General features: G+C 43.5%; 1 protein-coding gene across 1 annotated transcript in view; it reads right to left on the bottom strand.

The window, feature by feature from the left end:
- SGK1 (serum/glucocorticoid regulated kinase 1) overlaps nucleotides 1-19,332 on the bottom strand; it is an 89,885-nt gene that overhangs the window by 41,105 nt on the left and 29,448 nt on the right. Inside the window, exon 2 of the mRNA XM_039323619.1 lies at nucleotides 18,402-18,617. Coding sequence (XP_039179553.1) covers nucleotides 18,402-18,617 — 216 coding nt within the window. The remainder of the gene's footprint in view (nucleotides 1-18,401; nucleotides 18,618-19,332) is intronic.

Here is a 19,332-nt window from a genome sequence, read left to right as displayed (position 1 = left end):
ACTGTTGCTATTCTCCCCAACATTGAAAGCTGGAAGTTTTTCCACTTTTCCAAATCCAATTTTATTTGTTTTAGCAGTCTTACATAGTTATCTTCTTTTATTGTTACACATCTTGCTGTTAGATAAATTCCAAATATTTAACTTTTTTAACTATTTGAAGATTTGGGGTTTTTTTGTTAGTTGATTTTTTTATTAGTTGATTTTTGAGGTCATTAAGTGAATCCAGCATACGCAATGGCTTTTTTCTACCAGAAAATATATATATAAAAAAGTGACTAATTGCAATTTGTGACTACGGGATGCTACAACCACTTGCAAATACAGGCTGGTGGCCAAGTTGCCTAAATGTGGTCATGTGACTGTGGGGTGGGGCAATGCGATATTTTATGATATCAGAAATGCTTTAGGGACTGTATGTAAAGCACTTTTTCTGAAACTTCTGTTAAAAATAAAGATGACATGGATTAAACTTGCAGCCCTCTATATACCATGTAAATTCTCTACCATAGATATTTGTTTGGCCTTTCTGCATGTTTAATGGCTTTTTTTTAAAAAAAGATGACTCTAAGTAAATTAAATTAGTTTAGATGACTTGGGGCCTACTTTCTTGTAACTGTGTACATGAATATGCTATTAAAACATGTATCTGCATCATTTAATAAAATAACTTTTGAATCTATGGAGAAAATATTTGGAGGTGATTGTTGAAATGTTTAGTTTTTCTGAAACACTAAAATCAGGAATTTGCCTTTTTTCCTGTTTCTTTTTTGATATAAGCATATCACATGGCTATAATTTTGCTAATCACACTCCTAAGGTAAGTAAACAAACACACAAAGAAACAAGACAGTTAATTTTGGCTGAGAAAATCTTCCTGAAGGGCTTAAGCATTTCCATGCTAATCTAAGAGTTGTGTAACCTGTTGTTAGAGAAGGAAAACATCACCCATATTAAGTTAAATGAAAACTGGTCTTCAAACTTGTTTTGTTAGCTCTTTCAAAGCTAGATTACTCACAGTAGCCTCTATTATATAATAATGCATAATTTCCTCTGTTTTGAAATACATCAAAACAAAGTGCAGAATTAAGTATAACCTTCATTGACTAAGTTTACGTAAAGTCAGAAGTCAAGTGGATAAAAAAAAATAATCATGTAATATTCCTTAGCTTGGTCAAAATTACCCAGTAGATTGTGAAACAGTATTTCCTTATTCACTTACAACTGGCTGTTTTATCTTCCAAAATTCTGTGTAACCTGTCTGTCTGTCCATTCATTCCTCCAATCCATTCCATGCACCCATGCCAGAATTTTAGGGCTAAATTAACAAAAATCAAGGTGATATAGCAGGTGTCCAAAAGATTAAGATGGCTCAGGAACTGATGGCATAGGAAGGATTTCTGCAATACTGTTCTGACATTTTCTCTTATACTGTGTTTCCCCAAATATAAATCCCAACTGGAAAACAAGCCCTAGCATGATTTTTCAGGACACTCGCAATAATAAGCCCCACCCCCCAAAATAAGCCCCAGTTAAGATCATCAGTCAAATGGATGCATTTAGTACCGTATTTCCCTGTAAATAAGACCTAACTGGAAAATAAGCCCTAATGCGTCTTTTGGAGCAAAAATTAATATAAGACCCAGTCATATTTTCAGGGAAACATGGTATCTACATTTCAAATGTATATTCTGTTTTAGGGCACAATTAGAAGTCCTAAGATAAGGTGACCAACCGTCCTCCTTTTGGGAGGACAGTCCTCCTTTTTTGAGTTCTGTCCTCCCTCAAAAAGTGTCCTCCTAAATGTCCTCCTTTTCCATATACCATCCTCCTTTTGGGAGGACAGTCCTCCTTTTGTGAGTTCTGTCCTCCCTCGAAAATGTCCTCCTAAATGTCCTCTTTTTCTATATTTGAAGACTTATCTGCAGGGCTTTTTTTTCCTCATAGAACGCCCAGAAGGCATTCCAGGACTTTTTTTGATGGTTTTTTTCAACTTTTGCCTGAGCTGTGCTACTCCCCCTATTGGCTTTCGAAAGCCAATAGGAATTGCTGCTGAGCGCGCCAAAACACCCGGGCGGCAAACTTTGCACGTGCAAGTTGCAGGAACTTTGCACCCCTCACTGCTACCCAACTACACCATCTCTTACTTAGTTCCGCAGATAGCTGGAGGAGACTGGAGCGGTAAGTTTCTCTTGATCTTCCCTGTTCGGTTCTACACGGGGATGCACAGGGTAGGCGGTGGTGCTGGGGGGTGGCTGCAGGGCCAGAGCCAGCGCGGCTGGTGCTTTGCGAGCTGTGGGGCCGGCTCTATGGGGATGCGCAGGGTGGGCAGTGGTGCTGGGGGGTGGCTGGGGGGACAGCTGCAGGGCCGGAGCCAGAGCAGCTGGTGCTTTGCCTTTGCGAGCCATGGGGCCGGCTCTATGGGGATGCGCAGGGTGGGCGGTGGTGCTGGGGGGCAGCTGCTGCAGGGCCGGAGCTGGTGCGGCTGGTGCTTTGCCTTTGTGAGCCGTGGGGCCGGCTCTACGGGGATGCGCAGGGTGGGCGGTGGTGCTGGGGGGCGGCTCAGGGCCGGAGCTGGCTCGGCTGGTGCTTTGCGAGCCGCGGGGCCAGCTCTCCAAGGCAGGGCAGCGGTGCTGGCGGGGCGGCTGTGGGTGGGGGCGTGGCGGGCAGTTGACCTTCCATGGGCCGCGCCAGCTGGTGGTCTACGCAGTGCTGACCTGCGCTGCCACCACCTCACCCTGCGCATCTACGTGGCCATCCTGGAGCGCCTGGCTCACAACACCTGCCTCTGCCGCCCACCCCCGCGCAGTCCAGTGTAGATTTTTGGACAAGTGAGAAATCGAGATTGAATGTTGATACTCTAGCTGCAGCACTTGCTGTAAAATTCAATATGAAGGACATTTCTTGTTCAGATATTTCCAATATATTGTTAGAAGATGATACATTGACAAAAAATATTCATTCAATGGAAAAGTACTCATTTAAATAATTAATAGGCATGTAAGCATAATTACAATATAAAATGTTATTGTTACAAATGTTTTTATTATGCATTGATCATATTATAGTGTATTCTGTATTATTGTTGCAATAAATACAATGTTTCTTTTATTTACGATATTTTTTCTTCAATTTATTCGTGTCCTCCTTTTTGTTGTAAAAAAGTTGGTCACCTTACCTAAGAGCAAATGATATGTCTTTAGTGTATCAACATTACTAATATTCAGATGTAGCAGTGAAGATTCAGATATCTGGCAAAAAAAAGATTATCCCTAGTACACCTTGGTTAATGCTCAGAGACCCCTGAAAAGTGCATAGGCCCTTGGGTATCTGTGAGAGGTCAGAAGCCTTTGTGATTTGGCATTCGGGCACACAACCTACCTGGCCTATGTATCCTGGGAGATGTTTCCACTGATTACTCACTTCCCCATATTTGGCTCATAAGCACTGCTTTTCAGAGACAATGCCTATGTTATGAAATAGCCTCTCTTTGGAAATCATGTTGCTATTATTATTGTTATGGCCCATCACATAGGTAGCCAGATGTTCAGACTGGATTTGGCATTTTTTATCCAACTATTAAGTCCTTCCCAAGGACCTGGGATAGGCAGATGTTGACATTTGATGCTGTTACAGGTATTGTCACAGGACGTAAGCTGATCCAAGTAAAGCTGCCGTTTCCAATTGACTGATGATGAATTTGTCAATGCCGGTGGTGTTCCAATTGTTTTGGGATTGCACCCAACTTCATCTGTTACTATTGGTACTATCCTTGCTTTCTTTTGCTACAGTTGTCCTATTTCTATTTGCAGGTCTTTGTATTTTGCTATTTCCTCCAGTTTCTTCTTTTCTAGTTTGTTGTCTTCAGGTACTGCCATGCCAACTATTATATTTTTATCCTAGCCCAAAGTCACCTAGCCATCTTTCATCCTAAGGCGGGTCCACATCTCACACTCTCCTGGATTCTAGGTAACCACTACTGTATACCAACTTGGCTCACCTTCCAGAATTATTGAAAATCAAATTACTTCAGAGGACCTCTTATGTGTGATGGGATGTCTATGGGTTTCCAATGTTCATAAATTATGTTCTTAGGTTCTTATTGGATAATTTAAGTTCTTGCCAGTGATGTTTTAGTAAGGATGGTTGCTGTTTTATATTCTTAAATAATGTAAACTACTGAGGGTCTGGGATTGCCACAAGTTGTGTTAGTGTCATTTGTGTGATGGCATCATTTATTTATTTATGAAATATATATAATCAGTCCTTGTGTGTCAAGAGTCTGTCTTCATCCTTGCCTATTGATCTTCTATAAGTAAATTGTACATGCTTTAAAAATGGGTATTTTTGTTGTCTTAAGTGGCCTTTTTAAACTGTGGCAAGATTATAAAGTTTTATTTCTGGTTTATACAACCTTATGCTAATTCAAATCTTCTTTACTATCTACAGTACAGGGAAAAAAATTTGAGGAACAAATCACATTATGCTAAAACTTTTCCATGAGCACACAAGCATAATAAAAACCAGTTATTGCAGTGCTTTTGTATAACTTGCACAAGAATGCCTACACTTGCTGTTGGCATAATGTTACACAAGTGAATTTTTATTTCTTTAATTAATTTTGTAAAATACCATATTAGTTAGAAAAGTTACTGTTAGAGTCCAGCTTTTGAAGAATAATTAGATGATATAAGTCCACATTTTTATGGTCTCTCCTGCTCTTTCTTCTCCTTCCATGACTTTAATTTATTATCAGACTACCCACCGAAGCCCAAACAGCTCAGCTATTTTGAGATTTGTCCATTTAGCACTTTACTTGATGACTTCTTCACGGTGTGAACTTTGCTATCTGAGAAACCTGAATTTAGACTCCAGAATGCACACATAGAAAAAAAAAGTGCATTTGGATATTAATTATTACAAGTAAATGTTCATTGATCCATTGCATTCTATTCCCATAATAAGATTACTGTAACTATAGAACATCCGTTCAGAAATAAGTTTTGTCAAGCAGGACATATTACCAAGAAATCTGTAGGGATACAGCTTTAATTCATGGAGTCATACAGTTGGAAGGGGCTTTATTGTTCATCTAGTATCAGGGGTAGGCAACCTTGGCTCTTTTATGACTCCTGGACTTCAACTGCCAGAATTCCTGAGCCAGCCATGCTGGCTCAGGAATTCTGGGAGTTGAAGTCCACAAGTCATAAAAGAGCCAAGGTTGTCTACCCTGATCTAGTTCAACCTACTTCTCAACATAGGATCCTCTAAAACAGGGGTTCCCAACCAGGGGTGCTCGCACCCCCTAGGGTGGGAGACAATATTCCAGGGGGTGCGAAAACTTGGGTTTTCAGATTTATAGTGTACATGCATAATTCGTTGCCGTTATTTCAAACTTTTGTAAGGGGTGTGAGAATATATCAGAAGCGTTCTAGGGTTGTGGAGTATAGAAAAGGTTGGGAGCCGCTGTTCTAAAAGATCTCTGACAAATGACCATCAGCTTCTGATGGGGAAAAAGATAAAGGTTTCCTTTGTCCAACGATGTCCGACTCTAGGGGGTGGTGCTCATGTCTGTTTCTTAGCCAAGGGAGTCAGAATTGTCCAAAGATATTTCCATGGTCATGTGGCCAGCATGACTACACACCAAGGCACACGGAATGCTGTTACGTTCCCACCGAAGTGGTACCTATTTATCAACTCACATTTGCATGCTTTCAGATGGCTAGGCGGGCAGGAGCTGGAAAAAGTAATGGGAGGTCACTCTGTAACATGGTGCTCGGGTCTCAAATCCTGACTGACAAGCTCAATGTCTTTAGCCACTGAGCCATCGCACCCCTATATAAGGAAAGGAAGTCTCATTACTGTACATTATGAGGCAATTTGCTCCACTGACACCTCATACAGTCAAGATGTTCCTTCTGAGGTCTAACACAAATCACTTCCTAGTAGTTTGAATATATTTTTTTGGTTTTGCCCTCTGGGGCTACAGCCTCTCTCCCATACAACAACTTTTCAAATGCTTGAAACTTGCTTTCATGTTGTCTCTTCTATTAAACAACCAGATCCTTTGATTGTCCCTCAAAAAGCTTGATCTCCAGATCTCTCACCTACTTGACAACTATCCTCTGAACTTGCTCCAATTTGTCATTCCATTTTTAAAGTTGGGGTGCCCAGAACTGAAGTCAATCTTGTAAGTGAGATCTGACTGGGACAGATAAATGTAGTACTGTGTTATTATAGTCTGTGAACTGGATTCTATGTTCCTGTTAATACAGCCAAAGATAGCATTTGTTTTTTCAGCAGCTGGATCATGCTGTTGGCTCATATACAAAAAATTGGACAGGACAGGATATTGCCCTATGGCTCTAAATTAATAAAACTTCTTTGGCTGTACCCTGGCCCTGGATACTTAAAGTTTTTGAAATTAGCTAAGCTTACGTGTATGTGTATGCCTTCAAGTCAATCTTGACTATTGCCAACTACTGGACATGACCCTGGAGTAAACATTTTCAGATATATTTTGTCTTTGCCTTCTTCATAAGTCTGAGAAAGAGCAAAACAGCCAACGTCACCCAGCTGGCTTTCTGCCTAAGGCAAGGCTAGAACTCATAGCTTCCCATCTTCTAGCTGGGTGTCTCTAACCATTACTGGACACCAAACTGGCTCTCAAAAATACTTTTTTAGGCTTTCCTTTTCTATCCTAAACTGCAGTTTCCTCTTTCCTCCAGGAATGTATACTGTGATAATGACCAGCTAGATTTCCATCACCCTTCTAAGAGAAGACAGATATAAAATACAAGTTCTGCCTTTTCGCCAATCCCCATTGCCAATTCACCACTTTCTTCTTTTAAAATAGAGATCCCCAACCTTTTGAGCATCAGGGACCGGTTCCATGGAGAGAGGTTTTTCCATGGACCGGAGAGTGCATCGTTTTGTGTGCTGCCTGCATTCCACAGATGGGGCTTTGCTTGTTTGTGTAGACCAGTCGCTGGCATGCCATGGACCGGTACTGGTCCATGGGCCGGGGGTTAGGGACCCCTATTTTAACACACCTGCATGTTCTCAGTTTTCCTTTTGTTTCTAATGTATTCATATAACTCTTTTTTTGTGTTTTGTTTCTGTTGCTAGTCTCAACTCATCTAAGCTTTAATTTCCCTGATCCAGTTCCTATGTTTCTGGAAATTATTGTTTCTTCTTTGCTTATGTGCTGCTTCTTCCATTTCCTGTACATGTCTCTATTTCTGCTGAGTATTTTAGAAAGCTCTACTTGTATCCATGATGGTTTTTTGAAATATCTCAAATTTTCCATTCTTTCAAAAATTGTGATTGTGCTTTCAGTAGCTTATTTTACAGAATCTTCCATCACTTCCAGACACTTTTCGCTTCTAGGCTTATTAGATCTGGCTTACCTTCCCTTGGATCTCACTAAAAATTACTCTTCTGGAATCCCATATATACTGTAGGCCTGATTCTTTTCAATTCCTCCCTCTGGGTATCATGATTTCAGTGATAATGTTTGCTTTCCCCCAAGATACCCATCACCTTCCTTTCTTGAACAAATTCCTCCCATTCGGTAAAGATTTAGTCCAGATAGCAGACCCTCTTGTCTTTCTTTTACTTTCTGATAGACAAAATTATCAGCAAGAAAGGGCAAATATTTGTTGGATCTCTGATTCTTGGCACAATTATATTCCCAACCGATGTCAGATTAATTTGGATTCCCATTATCACTGTTTCATGAAAGACTTACCATCTGATGTAGAAAGGCTTTATCCATTTCTTCTGCAGTTCATAATAAGCTCACATAATGGTATTGTTGCGTCCTTGGCGGGAAAACAGACACGAGAAGCAGCTGGAGTTCTCAGTTTCTTTTATTCAGCGTTCAGCTTACAGGAAGATGGCTTCAGCTCAGCCCAAACGCCTCGCAGCCCCTTATATAGGCCACTCCCGGGTAAATGGGTTACTTTTCCCGCGCCAGCACCCGCGCATGCGCACGGCGCTGGCGACAGCCTGTCTGGTCCCGGGCAGCTTTGCACCTGCCCGGGACTGCCTGCAAACGCCCGAGCCGTTTGCAAAGGCTCGGGACATAACACCCCTTTCCCCCGGGCTAAAACTACTACCAACATCCAACATTTATTTTATATGACATTTTGTTCCCCAGTGCTCCCACTGTTTACTGGCCTTTGCCTTGCCAGCAATGTTATGTAGTCTTCTAGGTACTTGGGAGATTTCTTTGCTCTCTGTGACCTTCTTAGCTGTGGATTACTGGCATAAGTCCCTGACTGGAGGGAGGCGTGAGCCTGTTCTCTCTATTGTGTCCTGGTGTCTTCCAAGGACTGTGCCCCGATGCCTGGCCTGCTTGCTTGCCCACCGGGCTCGTCAGGCCAGGGCTTCTGTTACTTTGTGACCTGGTTGACCTACCTAGCTGTAGACCCTCAGGCCCCTTGAAGTGATAGCCGCTGCTGGGCGTCTCTGTAGAACCTCCTAGGTCAGTCCAAGACCTGTCAGGAGGCTGTCCATTCCCTGAACCCCATTCTGTGCTCGGGCTCGTGTGGGTTTCTGTACTTTCCCAAACTCAGGTGTTCCCTGATTTGTGCTAGGGTTGTTGTAGTCGGGACTTGGTTCCTCGACTAACTCTGTGTATGTTTGACCCCATGTAGGATTTGGGGTAAGGTCAGGCCAACCTTGGGAATTGTGTGCCAGTTCTCTTGCGGGGAATGATTTGTTGGGATGCCCCCGGGTATCCTCCGTTGCTGGAGTGCTGTGTGATGTGTGTGGAAAGTGAGTATGCCCCCGGGGTGACTCCCTGGCTGGAGTAGGCGTGAGTGCCTGTTGTGTGGGTAAGCTCCATGACTTTCTTTTCGGAGCAATTGCAGAACCTTGGGACGAGCCGTTTGTGGCTCCCTCAGTGGAGATGGGCAGTAGCTCTTGCCCTTCCCTTTGCTCCAAAGGGTCCCCCTCCCCCCCTGGAAAAGACCCAGGAGTCTCAGCAGAAAAGTCTCGCCTAGAGCGAAGTTGGTCGATGTGCCGACGCAGGACACGACCGTTGTCCAGGGCAACCTCGTAGGAGAGAGGACCTGTGATCCTGGACACAGAAGCGGGGACCCATGTATGACCAGGCCCGTAATTGCGAGCCCAAACCGGGGCACCCACAAGTAGTTGTCTAGGTGCCCTAGGATGTGAGGTAGATGAAGGCAGTCTGTCCGGATGCAACCGGTCAAGTCTAGTAGTAAGTTGGCGCCCCCAACGAAGTTCAGCTGGACTTCTCCCTGTAGAAGTGGACGGTGTGGTGCGATAAGAAAGGAGAAAGTCAGCCAACCTGTGATGCCAGTCCCCGTAGGTGAGTCTCTTCAAGGCGTCCTTTGCGATGCGCACCATGCGTTCAGCCATACCGTTGGTGGACGGGTGAAAAGGCGCAGACGTGGCATGACGAATCAGGTTTGCCTGTAAGAAAGCTTGGAATTCGGAGGAGGTGAATTGAGGGCCGTTGTCGGACACAATGACATCTGGCAGCCCGGGTGCAGCAAAAATCCCCCTCAGTACCTGAATAGTCTTTGCAGTGGTGGTGGATGAGACAGGCACAACCTCAAGCCATTTTGAATGGCTGTCAACAAGGACCAAGAAGAACTGGCCCTGAAAGGGCCCAGCGTAGTCAATGGGCACCCTAGACCATGGGGACTGTGTTTCCTCCCATCTATGCACAGGAGCTTGGGGCATCTCTGGGCGAGATCGTTGGCACAGGTGGCATGCGTGTACCTTAGCTTCAATATCTTTATCGAAACCAGGCCACCACAAGTGGCTTCGTGCAAGAGCCTTCATACGAACAATGCCAGGATGACCCTCGTGGAGGGATTCTAAGACCCTAGTCCTCATTGAGGTGGGAATACAACTCTGTTCCCCAAAGGCAGACACCCTGATAAAGGGACAGTTCGTATCCTTTGACCAGAAACTCTAACTCAGACTAGGGGCAGTGCTAGGCACCCGGGAACAGGACCAGGAGCGGACACGTGAAATGTGTGGATCTGTACCTGTTCGCGGTAACAAATCCCTGGCACTAAGAGGGAAGCTCGGGCAGGCCTTTGATTGATATAATGTTGACAGCTGGCGCGGGGTCCTTCTACTACTTGGCTATAGGCAATCTACTGAGGCCATCAAGCATGGCACCATTTCTTTCCCAGGCTTGTGGCGTAGATGAAAAATCATATGCAGACAAGAAATAGACACCTAAGCTTCGAGGAATGATGTGGGGAGTCCTGCTTACGTGTGTAAAGAGTCCCCGCATGAGGCTTATGGTCAGGTGAAGACCGTGAATGCTGCCATAATAGAAAACCGTGGAATTTTTTAATTCCAGGCAACAACAGCCAGAGCCTCCCTGTCTATCTGAGCGTAGGTGCGCTCGGCAGAAGACAGTGTTCTGGAGTAGTATGCAATAGGAACCTGAGTTCCGTCAGACCTGAGGTGACTCAGGACAGCTCCAACCCCGTAGGGGGATGCATCACAAGCGATGCACACAGGGAGAGACTCGTTGAAATGTGCAAGAACACTTTTAGAAGTGAGCAAGGCCTTGACTTCTTTAAAGCAAGCCTCATGTGCTTGTGACCACAGCCACACAGCTTGTTTGTCTAGTAGCCTGTGAAGAGGCTCAGCTACACTAGCTTTATGTGGAAGAAAAGAATTGTAGAAATTCAGGAGGCCTAGGAAGGCCTGAAGTTTAACTATTTAAAAATAATTATGAAAGGTTGTGGGTCGGGGTACAGAAAGACTTGAAGAATTGGGAAAAGCTGCAATTATCCCTCATGGGAAGAATTGCAGTGATAAAAATGAATATTCTACCCAAGTTTCTTTTTTTGTTTCAAATGTTACCAATTTTGAAAAATGAGATTAATTTAAATGAGTGGCAGAAGGGTCTCAATAAATTTATTTGGGCAGGGAAAAAACCAAGGGTTAAGTTCAAAATAATGCAAGACTTCCGTGAGAGGGGCGGACTCAAGGTACCAAATTTGAAATTATATTATGATGCGGTGGTTTTAACATTAATTAGTGACTGGGTAAATTTGACAAATTCTGAGATACTTTACTTAGAGGGATGGGATTTACTTTATGGGTGGCATGCCTATTTAATATTTAATAAAAAAATAGATTGGGCTTTTAAATCTCATATTTTAAGAATTTCTTTACTTAGGATTTGGAGAAAATATTATAAAAGTGATTTTAAAGTACCATTCTGGGCTATACCTTGGCATGCGATAGAAGGAATAAAAAGAGGGGTTAAAATGGATATGGTGTCTTACAGACAGTTACTTAAATGGGATGGACAAAACAGGCAATTAAAATCACGGGAAGAATTAGCACAAGAAAATTTTACTTATTCTTGGTTCCAATATAGGCAACTACTAGATAGAGGGAAGATGGATTGTAAGGTGGGTTTTCTTAGAGAAGATGAAAATCTTATTAAGCAACTGAAGGATCAAAGACAAACCCACATTAAGAGAATTTATGGGTTTTTAGTTGAATTGGAATCAGAAACGGAACTAATTAAAGATTGTATGATTAGATGGGCGCAGAACTTTGGTGAGCCAGTTTCATTGGACACCTGGGAAACTATTTGGGTGAGAAATGTCAAATTTACTCAAGCACAGAATCTAAGGGAGAATTTTTATAAAATGTTTTATAGATGGCACCTTGATCCACAAAAAATGTCCTACATGTACCCTGACGTGCAACCTAAATGTTGGAGATGTGGTTATAAGGAGGCTTCCTATTATCATATTTGGTGGTCATGTAGAGAGATAAAAGCATTTTGGATCAAAATATGGTGGAATATCCAGAGAATTTTTAGAAGGAGGGTAAAATTTACTCCGCAATTATTTTTGTTAGGTATTGTTACAGATTGTGATACAAAGGCGGTTGTATTGATGTTAAATTTGATCACAGCCGCGAGGCTGTTAGTTGGACAATATTGGAAGAAGGAATCTTTGCCTACATTGCAGGAATGGTTTTTTAAAGTAGCTTATCTGGCAGAAATGGCAAAGATTTCGGCTTTCTTAAAGCAACAAACGCAAGAGAATTTTTTTGCTATCTGGGACAAATGGATAAAATTTATACAATTTAGATTGGGTATACAAAAATATTATATAGCTTTTTCATAAGTTTTATTTTTATATATATTATAGATATCTTTTTTATATATATAAATATAAAGTTTTTAATTTAATTTTTATTTTTATTTTTATTTTTATTTTTTTTTTATTATTATTTCTTAAGCCTATATTCTGCTCTGGGAAGCTCAGGGGGGGGGAAGGGAGGGTTTTTGGGAGGGGTGTGGGTTGGGGGGTTTTTTTTATATGTATTGTTTAATTTTTTTTTTTTTTTTCTTTTGTATATGTTGTTTTTTGTTCTGTATTGTTCTTGTTTTTTTTTTGTAAAATTTATAAAACTTTTAATAAAAAAAAAAAAAAAAAAAAAAAAGGAAAGGAGAAAGTCAGCCGAACCTGTGATGCCAGTCCCCGTAGGTGAGTCTCTTCAAGGCGTCCTTTGCGATGCGCACCATGCCGTTCAGCATACCGTTGGGGACTGGTGAAAAGAGCGCAGACGTGGCATGACGAATCAGTTGCCTGTAAGAAAGCTTGGAATTCGGAGGAGGTGAATTGAGGGCCGTTGTCGGACACGATACATCTGGCAGCCCGTGTGCAGCAAAAATCCCCCTCAGTACCTGAATAGTCTTTGCAGTGGTGGTGGTCGATGCAGTGGTGGTGGACAGGCACAACCTCAAGCCATTTTGAATGGCTGTCAACAAGGACCAAGAAGAACCCCTGAAAGGGCCCAGCGTAGTCAATGTGCACCCTAGACCATGGGGACTGTGTTTCCTCCCATCTATGCACAGGAGCTTGGGGCATCTCTGGGCGAGATCGTTGGCACAGGTGGCATGCGTGTACCTTAGCCTCAATATCTTTATCTAAACCAGGCCACCACAAGTGGCTTCGTGCAAGAGCCTTCATACGAACAATGCCAGGATGACCCTCGTGGAGGGATTCTAAGACCCTAGTCCTCATTGAGGTGGGAATGACAACTCTGTTTCCCCAAAGCAGACAACCCTGAGAAAGGGACAGTCGTTCCTTTTGGACCAGAAACTCTGAAACTCAGGACTAGGGCAGTGCTCAGGCCACCAGACAAAACCCAGGAGCGGACACGTGAAAGTGTGTGATCTGTACCTGTTTCAGCGGTAACATCCCTGGCACTAAGAGGGAGCTCGGGCAAGGCTTGGATTGATAGAATGTTGACAGCTGGCGCGGGGTCAGCTTCTACTACTGGCAGAGGCAATCTACTGAGGCCATCAGCATGGCCCATTTCTTTCCCAGGCTTGTGGAGTAATGAAAAAATCATATGCAGACAGAAAAATAGACCACCTAAGCATTCTAGGGGAAATGATGTGGGGAGTCTGCTTACGTGTGGTAAACAGTCCCAGCAGAGGCTTATGGTCAGTGAAGACCGTGAAATGCCTGCCATATAGAAAATCGTGGAATTTTTTAATTCCAGCAACAACAGCCAGAGCCTCCCTGTCTATCTGAGCGTAGTTGCGCTCGGCAGAAGACAGTGTTCTGGAGTAGTATGCAATAGGAACCTGAGTTCCATCAGACCTGAGGTGACTCAGGACAGCTCCAACCCCGTAGGGGGATGCATCACAAGCGATGCACACAGGAAGAGACTCGTTGAAATGTGCAAGAACACTGTTAGAAGTGAGCAAGGCCTTGACTTCTTTAAAGCAAGCCTCATGTGCTTGTGACCACAGCCACACAGCTTGTTTGTCTAGTAGCCTGTGAAGAGGCTCAGCTACACTAGCTTTATGTGGAAGAAAAGAATTGTAGAAATTCAGGAGGCCTAGGAAGGCCTGAAGTTCGGCCTTAGACTTTGGCCTGGGTGCTTGTAAAATAGCAGTTAGTTTGGATTCAGCAGGATGAATCCCAGCAGCATCAATTTTGAATCCCAGAAATTCAGTAGAAGGCACCCCGATCTTGCATTTGTCTTTTCTGAGCTTGAGGCCTGATTCCCTGAATCTTAACAGGACAGCCCTAAGTCTTTCAGCTAGAATGTGTGTGGAGTCTCCTGCAATCAAGACATCGTCAAAGTAGGGGCAGACCCCTGGTATACCTCGTAGTGTGTTTTCCATTACGCTTTGGAAAATCCCAGGAGCGACATTTACTCCAAACTGTAGCCTTTTTACTTTAAAGGCTCCCCTGTGGGTCACAATGGTCTGAGCTATGGCAGCATCATCATCAACAGGCAGCTGTTGATATGCTTGAGCTAGGTCAAGCTTTGCAAAAACACGCCCCCCCTTGAGAGAGGCCAGGATGTGACTGACCACAGGAACAGGATAGGCATGTTGCTGCAATGCCTTATTGAGTGTGCATTTGTAATCAGCACAAATGCGAATGTCCCCATTTGCCTTTAGAGGCGTGACAATGGGGGTCTCCCACGGGCTGGAATCAACAGGTTCTAGGATTCCCTGTTGGATTAGTTTGTCTAGTTCAGTGTCAATCTTACTTTTTAAAGCAAAAGGGACCCTTCTTGCTTTAATCCTAATGGGAGTGACAGTGGGGTCTAGCTTTAAGGACACAGGTGGTCCTTTGAATGTGCCCAGCTGGGGGCTGAAAACATCTGCAAATTCTTTGCAGACTTCCTGTAGGTCGAGTGTTTGTAAGCTGTTGAGTCCTGTGACGTGTATCCCCAGGGCCTCAAACCAATCGAGTCCTATGAGACTCGTTCGTTCACCCCCTACTACTAATAAGTCTAGTGGACCTTCAAAACTCTTGTATTGCACGTTAAGGGTGGCCTCCCCCTTAACACACACTCTTGAGTTCTGAAAATCTGTTAATACAATATCAGAAGGCCTTAACTTGGCCTTAGACCCACTACTGGAACAAATCTTCCTAAATGTATGCAATGAAATGATGGACAGGGCAGACCCTGTGTCTAGTTCCATAGATAATGGAACCCCTTGTAGCTTCACGTTGAGTGACAGCTTTTTCTTCATGGGCTTGTGTGTGCCTGTTCTACAGATGCTTCTTCGCGAAGCGCAAAACCCTACCCTATTCTGGCTGGGGAATCTGGTACCTTTCAGGCGTTCTTCTTGGGGTTGTGCCTTTCGTCGGCTCAGACACACAGCTGCAATATGCCCTTGTTTGCCGCATGCCCGGCAGGTAGCGGAGCGGAACTTGCAGTCGGTTCTCCTGTGGCGACCTCCACAGCCGATGCACTTGAGCAGAGCCGAAGAGCTTCCCTTCTGGTTCTCTTCCTTCGCGGGGTGTAGACGGTCGACTTCCTCGTCCGGATCCTCCTCGGAGTTTCGTCGGACGTCTTCCTGGTGCACGGACGCACCCTCTGCACTGTTTCTGATCGGCCGCATGTTTTTGATGGCGCCGCCTGCTGCTTCTTCTGCGGTGACTTCCCTTAAGGCGTCTTGGAAGGATAATTCTTCCTTGGCAAAAAGTCTCTGTTGTAGCTCTCGATGCCTTAGCCCGCACACGAATCGGTCCCTCAGTCGTTCCTCGAGGTCCTTGAACTCGCAGGGCTTGGCGGCCTTCCGTAGCGCGGCGATGTATTCCTTGGCTGTTTCACCGGACCGTTGATCCCTCTGCTCGAAGGTGTGGCGCCATGAGATAACGGACACCTTGGGGTGGAAGTGCTCTTTCAGCAGCTTCTTCAGGTCTGCGTAGCTTACAGACTCTACTGGAACAGGTGCTACAAGATTTTCTGCGATTTCGAAGGCGTCTTGGCCGCAAACGCAAAGCAGGGTGGCGGCCTTCAAGCTATCTTCCCTCACTTGGTTTGCCTTGAAGTAGTTCTCCATTCTGGATACGTAGGACTCCCACCGCTCTGGATGTGAGACGTCGAATTCCGAAAGCCTTCCGATTTTCGCCATCTTCGGATCTTCAGGAGACGGGTCTATCAGCCAGCCTACCCCCGAATGCGCACTGGATTGGCGGGCAGCTGCCGAGTCAACACCGTTCCTCTTCCGCCGCTCAGGACTCCTTGGGTAAGCTTACACTTTTCCTTTCCAGGTAGTGCAAGGCATCCCACCTCGTCGCCAGTGTTGCGTCCTTGGCGGGAAAACAGACACGAGAAGCAGCTGGAGTTCTCAGTTTCTTTTATTCAGCGTTCAGCTTACAGGAAGATGGCTTCAGCCTCGCCCAAACGCCTCGCAGCCTCTTATATAGGCAACTCCCGGGTAAATGGGTTACTTTTCCCGCGCCAGCACCCGCGCATGCGCACGGTGCTGGCGACAGCCTGTCTGGTCCCGGGCAGCTTTGCACCTGCCCGGGACTGCCTGCAAACGCCCGAGCCGTTTGCAAAGGCTCGGGACATAACAGGTATCATGTTAGTTTTTCTCCTTTTATTTTTCCTCAACACGTTCAAAAAAACCCTCCATGCTGCAATTCCTGAAATTCTGTGCAAAGATAGTTTTTTTTTTCTTTACATAAAATGAAACATTCTCACCCTTTCTGTTGAGTCTATTCATTCCAAATAGGTTGGAGCTTTCCAAGGCTATTTGCCAGCCATGACTATCATCCTACCCAGTTTGAATGACATATCTCTGATATCTCTGAACTTCCACTAGATTCTAGTTAGGCCAACATTAGGCTTACACATCACATTCATTTTTTTGTGACATGGCCAGTGGTGCAATTAGATAATTTCAAGTTCTGGATTTAAGCCCCTTCTTAATTTTCAGTGGAAATGTGTATTTAATTCCATACCATTCAAATAGTGCTAGGTCAGTCAGCTAAGTTTTGGAGACTTTCTTTCATTTTGCTCAGAGAGACCTGGACTCCTGCTGCAAAGCTCTTCCTTGAGGCCCCAGGAATATACAACTACTTGTTTTCTGGCAATTCACTATACCAGTTTCACCATTAATAATGTTGCAATGGCTATATTCCCTATTTTATGAAAGCATGGACCAGCATGAATAGCTCAAACTAAATAGCTCCATTTTCATACTGAAGATATTCATATTCCGAATATCAGAATAATGCTGCTGGATCAGACCGAGGGCCACCTTATTTCAATCATTTGTTTCTCACAGTGGCCAATCAGATTCCTTTGGGGAGCTGTAAACATAATTAAAACTGTATCTCTCTCTCACCATTAATTCCTTGGAGCTGGTCTTTGGAAGCATGTGACCTCAGGACCTGGAGTTACATTAAATCTTCAAAAATAAAAATCTTGATAGATCTTATACCCCTTGAATTTCCCTAATCACCTTTAAAGTCATCGAAGTTGGAAGGCAAATTTTCTACAGCTTCTTGGAATGGAATAATGCTACTAGGCCCTATGACACATGATTAAAATTGCTTGGAGAATGAATCTCAGATGCCACAAAATCTGGATGTAAATTATTCTTCTGACAATACATTGCACCAAATAATAGTTTACTTAATCATGCTTGGATGAATAAGTTACGGTTGGCCTGGTTTAATATAAAGTTTAGCCAGTTACCCTGGTTTATTGACTACAACTGCTGGTTTAAATACAAACACATTTAGCCAAACAACATTAGAACAAACTATGAACGTACATATGGAGAAGGGGGGAAGGGATTCACCTTGCTTTCAGTTTCCAAGTTCCTATTAAGACCACAGGCAAGGCTTTAAACCATATCACAGTATTTACCGTATTCATTCTTTCTATTGAAACAATACTTTTGTCTCTTCTATCTCTTAACATTTCTCCAGAATCTCAGGCAGGATCTTTCACATGAACTGTCAGGAGCCCTTTCACACAATACAAACAGAAAGATGCTACACTGTTTGGGTCAAGAGATGGCAAGATATGGGGAAGCTGAAAGAACATGTTCTTCCACCCGGCATTGTCTTTCAAGGTAGAGTTTCGTGAGAAACTCAATCACTTCTGAAAGATCTCCCTCACTCTTGCATCAGGGAGCTGCAGCTCCATTCCCATCCCCGTAAGTTTACTATGTTCCTTTATGATTATGTTCTGATAATAAAATGTAGAAGCCAAGCCTTGCTGAAGAAATATCTGTTTCAGAGGCCCCTTTGGGGGCTTTTGAGCAAGAGCCCTTTCCTGCATTGTTCCTAAATTATGAAATGCACTCTCTCAGGAGGTACATTAGGCCTCTTCCTCACTCAGACTGGTTTTCAAGAGAAGCAACGTAGTGTTTCTTTTGCCAGCCTTTAATTGCTAATTATTTTAGTACTGGTTTTTAGTATGTATTTTGAAGCTCGGGGTACTTTAGTTGTACGGTACTTAGCTACCACACATGTCTGGCTGAATAGAAAGGTAGCGTATAAACTGAATATTTAAAACAGTCAAATATGTGACCATTTCTTAGGGTGGGAAATCTAAGTACAGCCACCGATCGCTAATATACAAGAAAGGAGTCTGCTTACACTGCAGCTTCGGGGTCCTTCCCAGGAGCAGGATTCAGAGTCCTGCGGGATGATCCCTTTTGGAAATGTGTGATCACTGAAGCACATCTGGCAAAATGGCACTTCAATGTCAGGCTCCCCCTGAGGTATGTGCATCACAGTGGCGCCCGGATATTTGAGACTACTTGTCTGATGTTTTTCCATGCTGACCATTGGGCTCTTGATCCATCTTCGTACCTGTAAATATAAAACAAAACCTGTAAATATAAAGATAAAAGCTTTCTTGGATATTTCCTATTATTGCCTTTTCCTCATGGAAATCTAACAGTCACGACAAACAAGATGGGGATGTAAACTTCAAAAAAAATAATAACAGAAGCATTATAGATTTGGTGTGATACATTTTGGAAGTACCTGTTCATTTTTTGACTCAGCGGATTTTATTTTATTCTGCTCATAGCTGGACTGTCATGCTGATTTACCTTCTCATTACTTTCTGTTACATGGATTGGAGCATAATGGAAATATGTAGGCAGGATTTGAAAGAGTCAATTCTGAGCTTCCAGTGAAGCATCCCCATCCATATCTGTGAGGCTTTAGGTCTCATAATTCCCAGCCAGCATAATCGCTGGCTAAGGTGACTGGGGATAGTAGAAATTGTGTTACCCACAAACACAAGCACATTGTAGAAACTTGTCTTCATCTCTTTATCTTTTCCCCTTCTATTTCCAACTGCTTCCGGCTAGAAGAAACTCTGGCATGCTATTCATAAATTTTTCAAAATTTTTTAAACAATACTATATCAGAAAGATGTCTTCTCTTTTATCTCCATATATTTGTATGTATCTTTCTTTGTGCCTTACACACCCTTTAATCAATGTTCATCCTATGACTGGTGTCGACCTACTAAGTGTTTTATTTTTCCATAGAAAAGTAAAGACAGCCAATGATT

The sequence above is a fragment of the Crotalus tigris genome, unplaced genomic scaffold (genome assembly GCF_016545835.1).
Source record: "Crotalus tigris isolate CLP2741 ecotype Arizona unplaced genomic scaffold, ASM1654583v1 scf7180000017611.44802233496:7321179, whole genome shotgun sequence".
Classification (NCBI taxonomy): Eukaryota; Metazoa; Chordata; class Lepidosauria; order Squamata; family Viperidae; genus Crotalus; species Crotalus tigris.
This window is presented reverse-complemented; position numbering and strand designations above follow the sequence as displayed.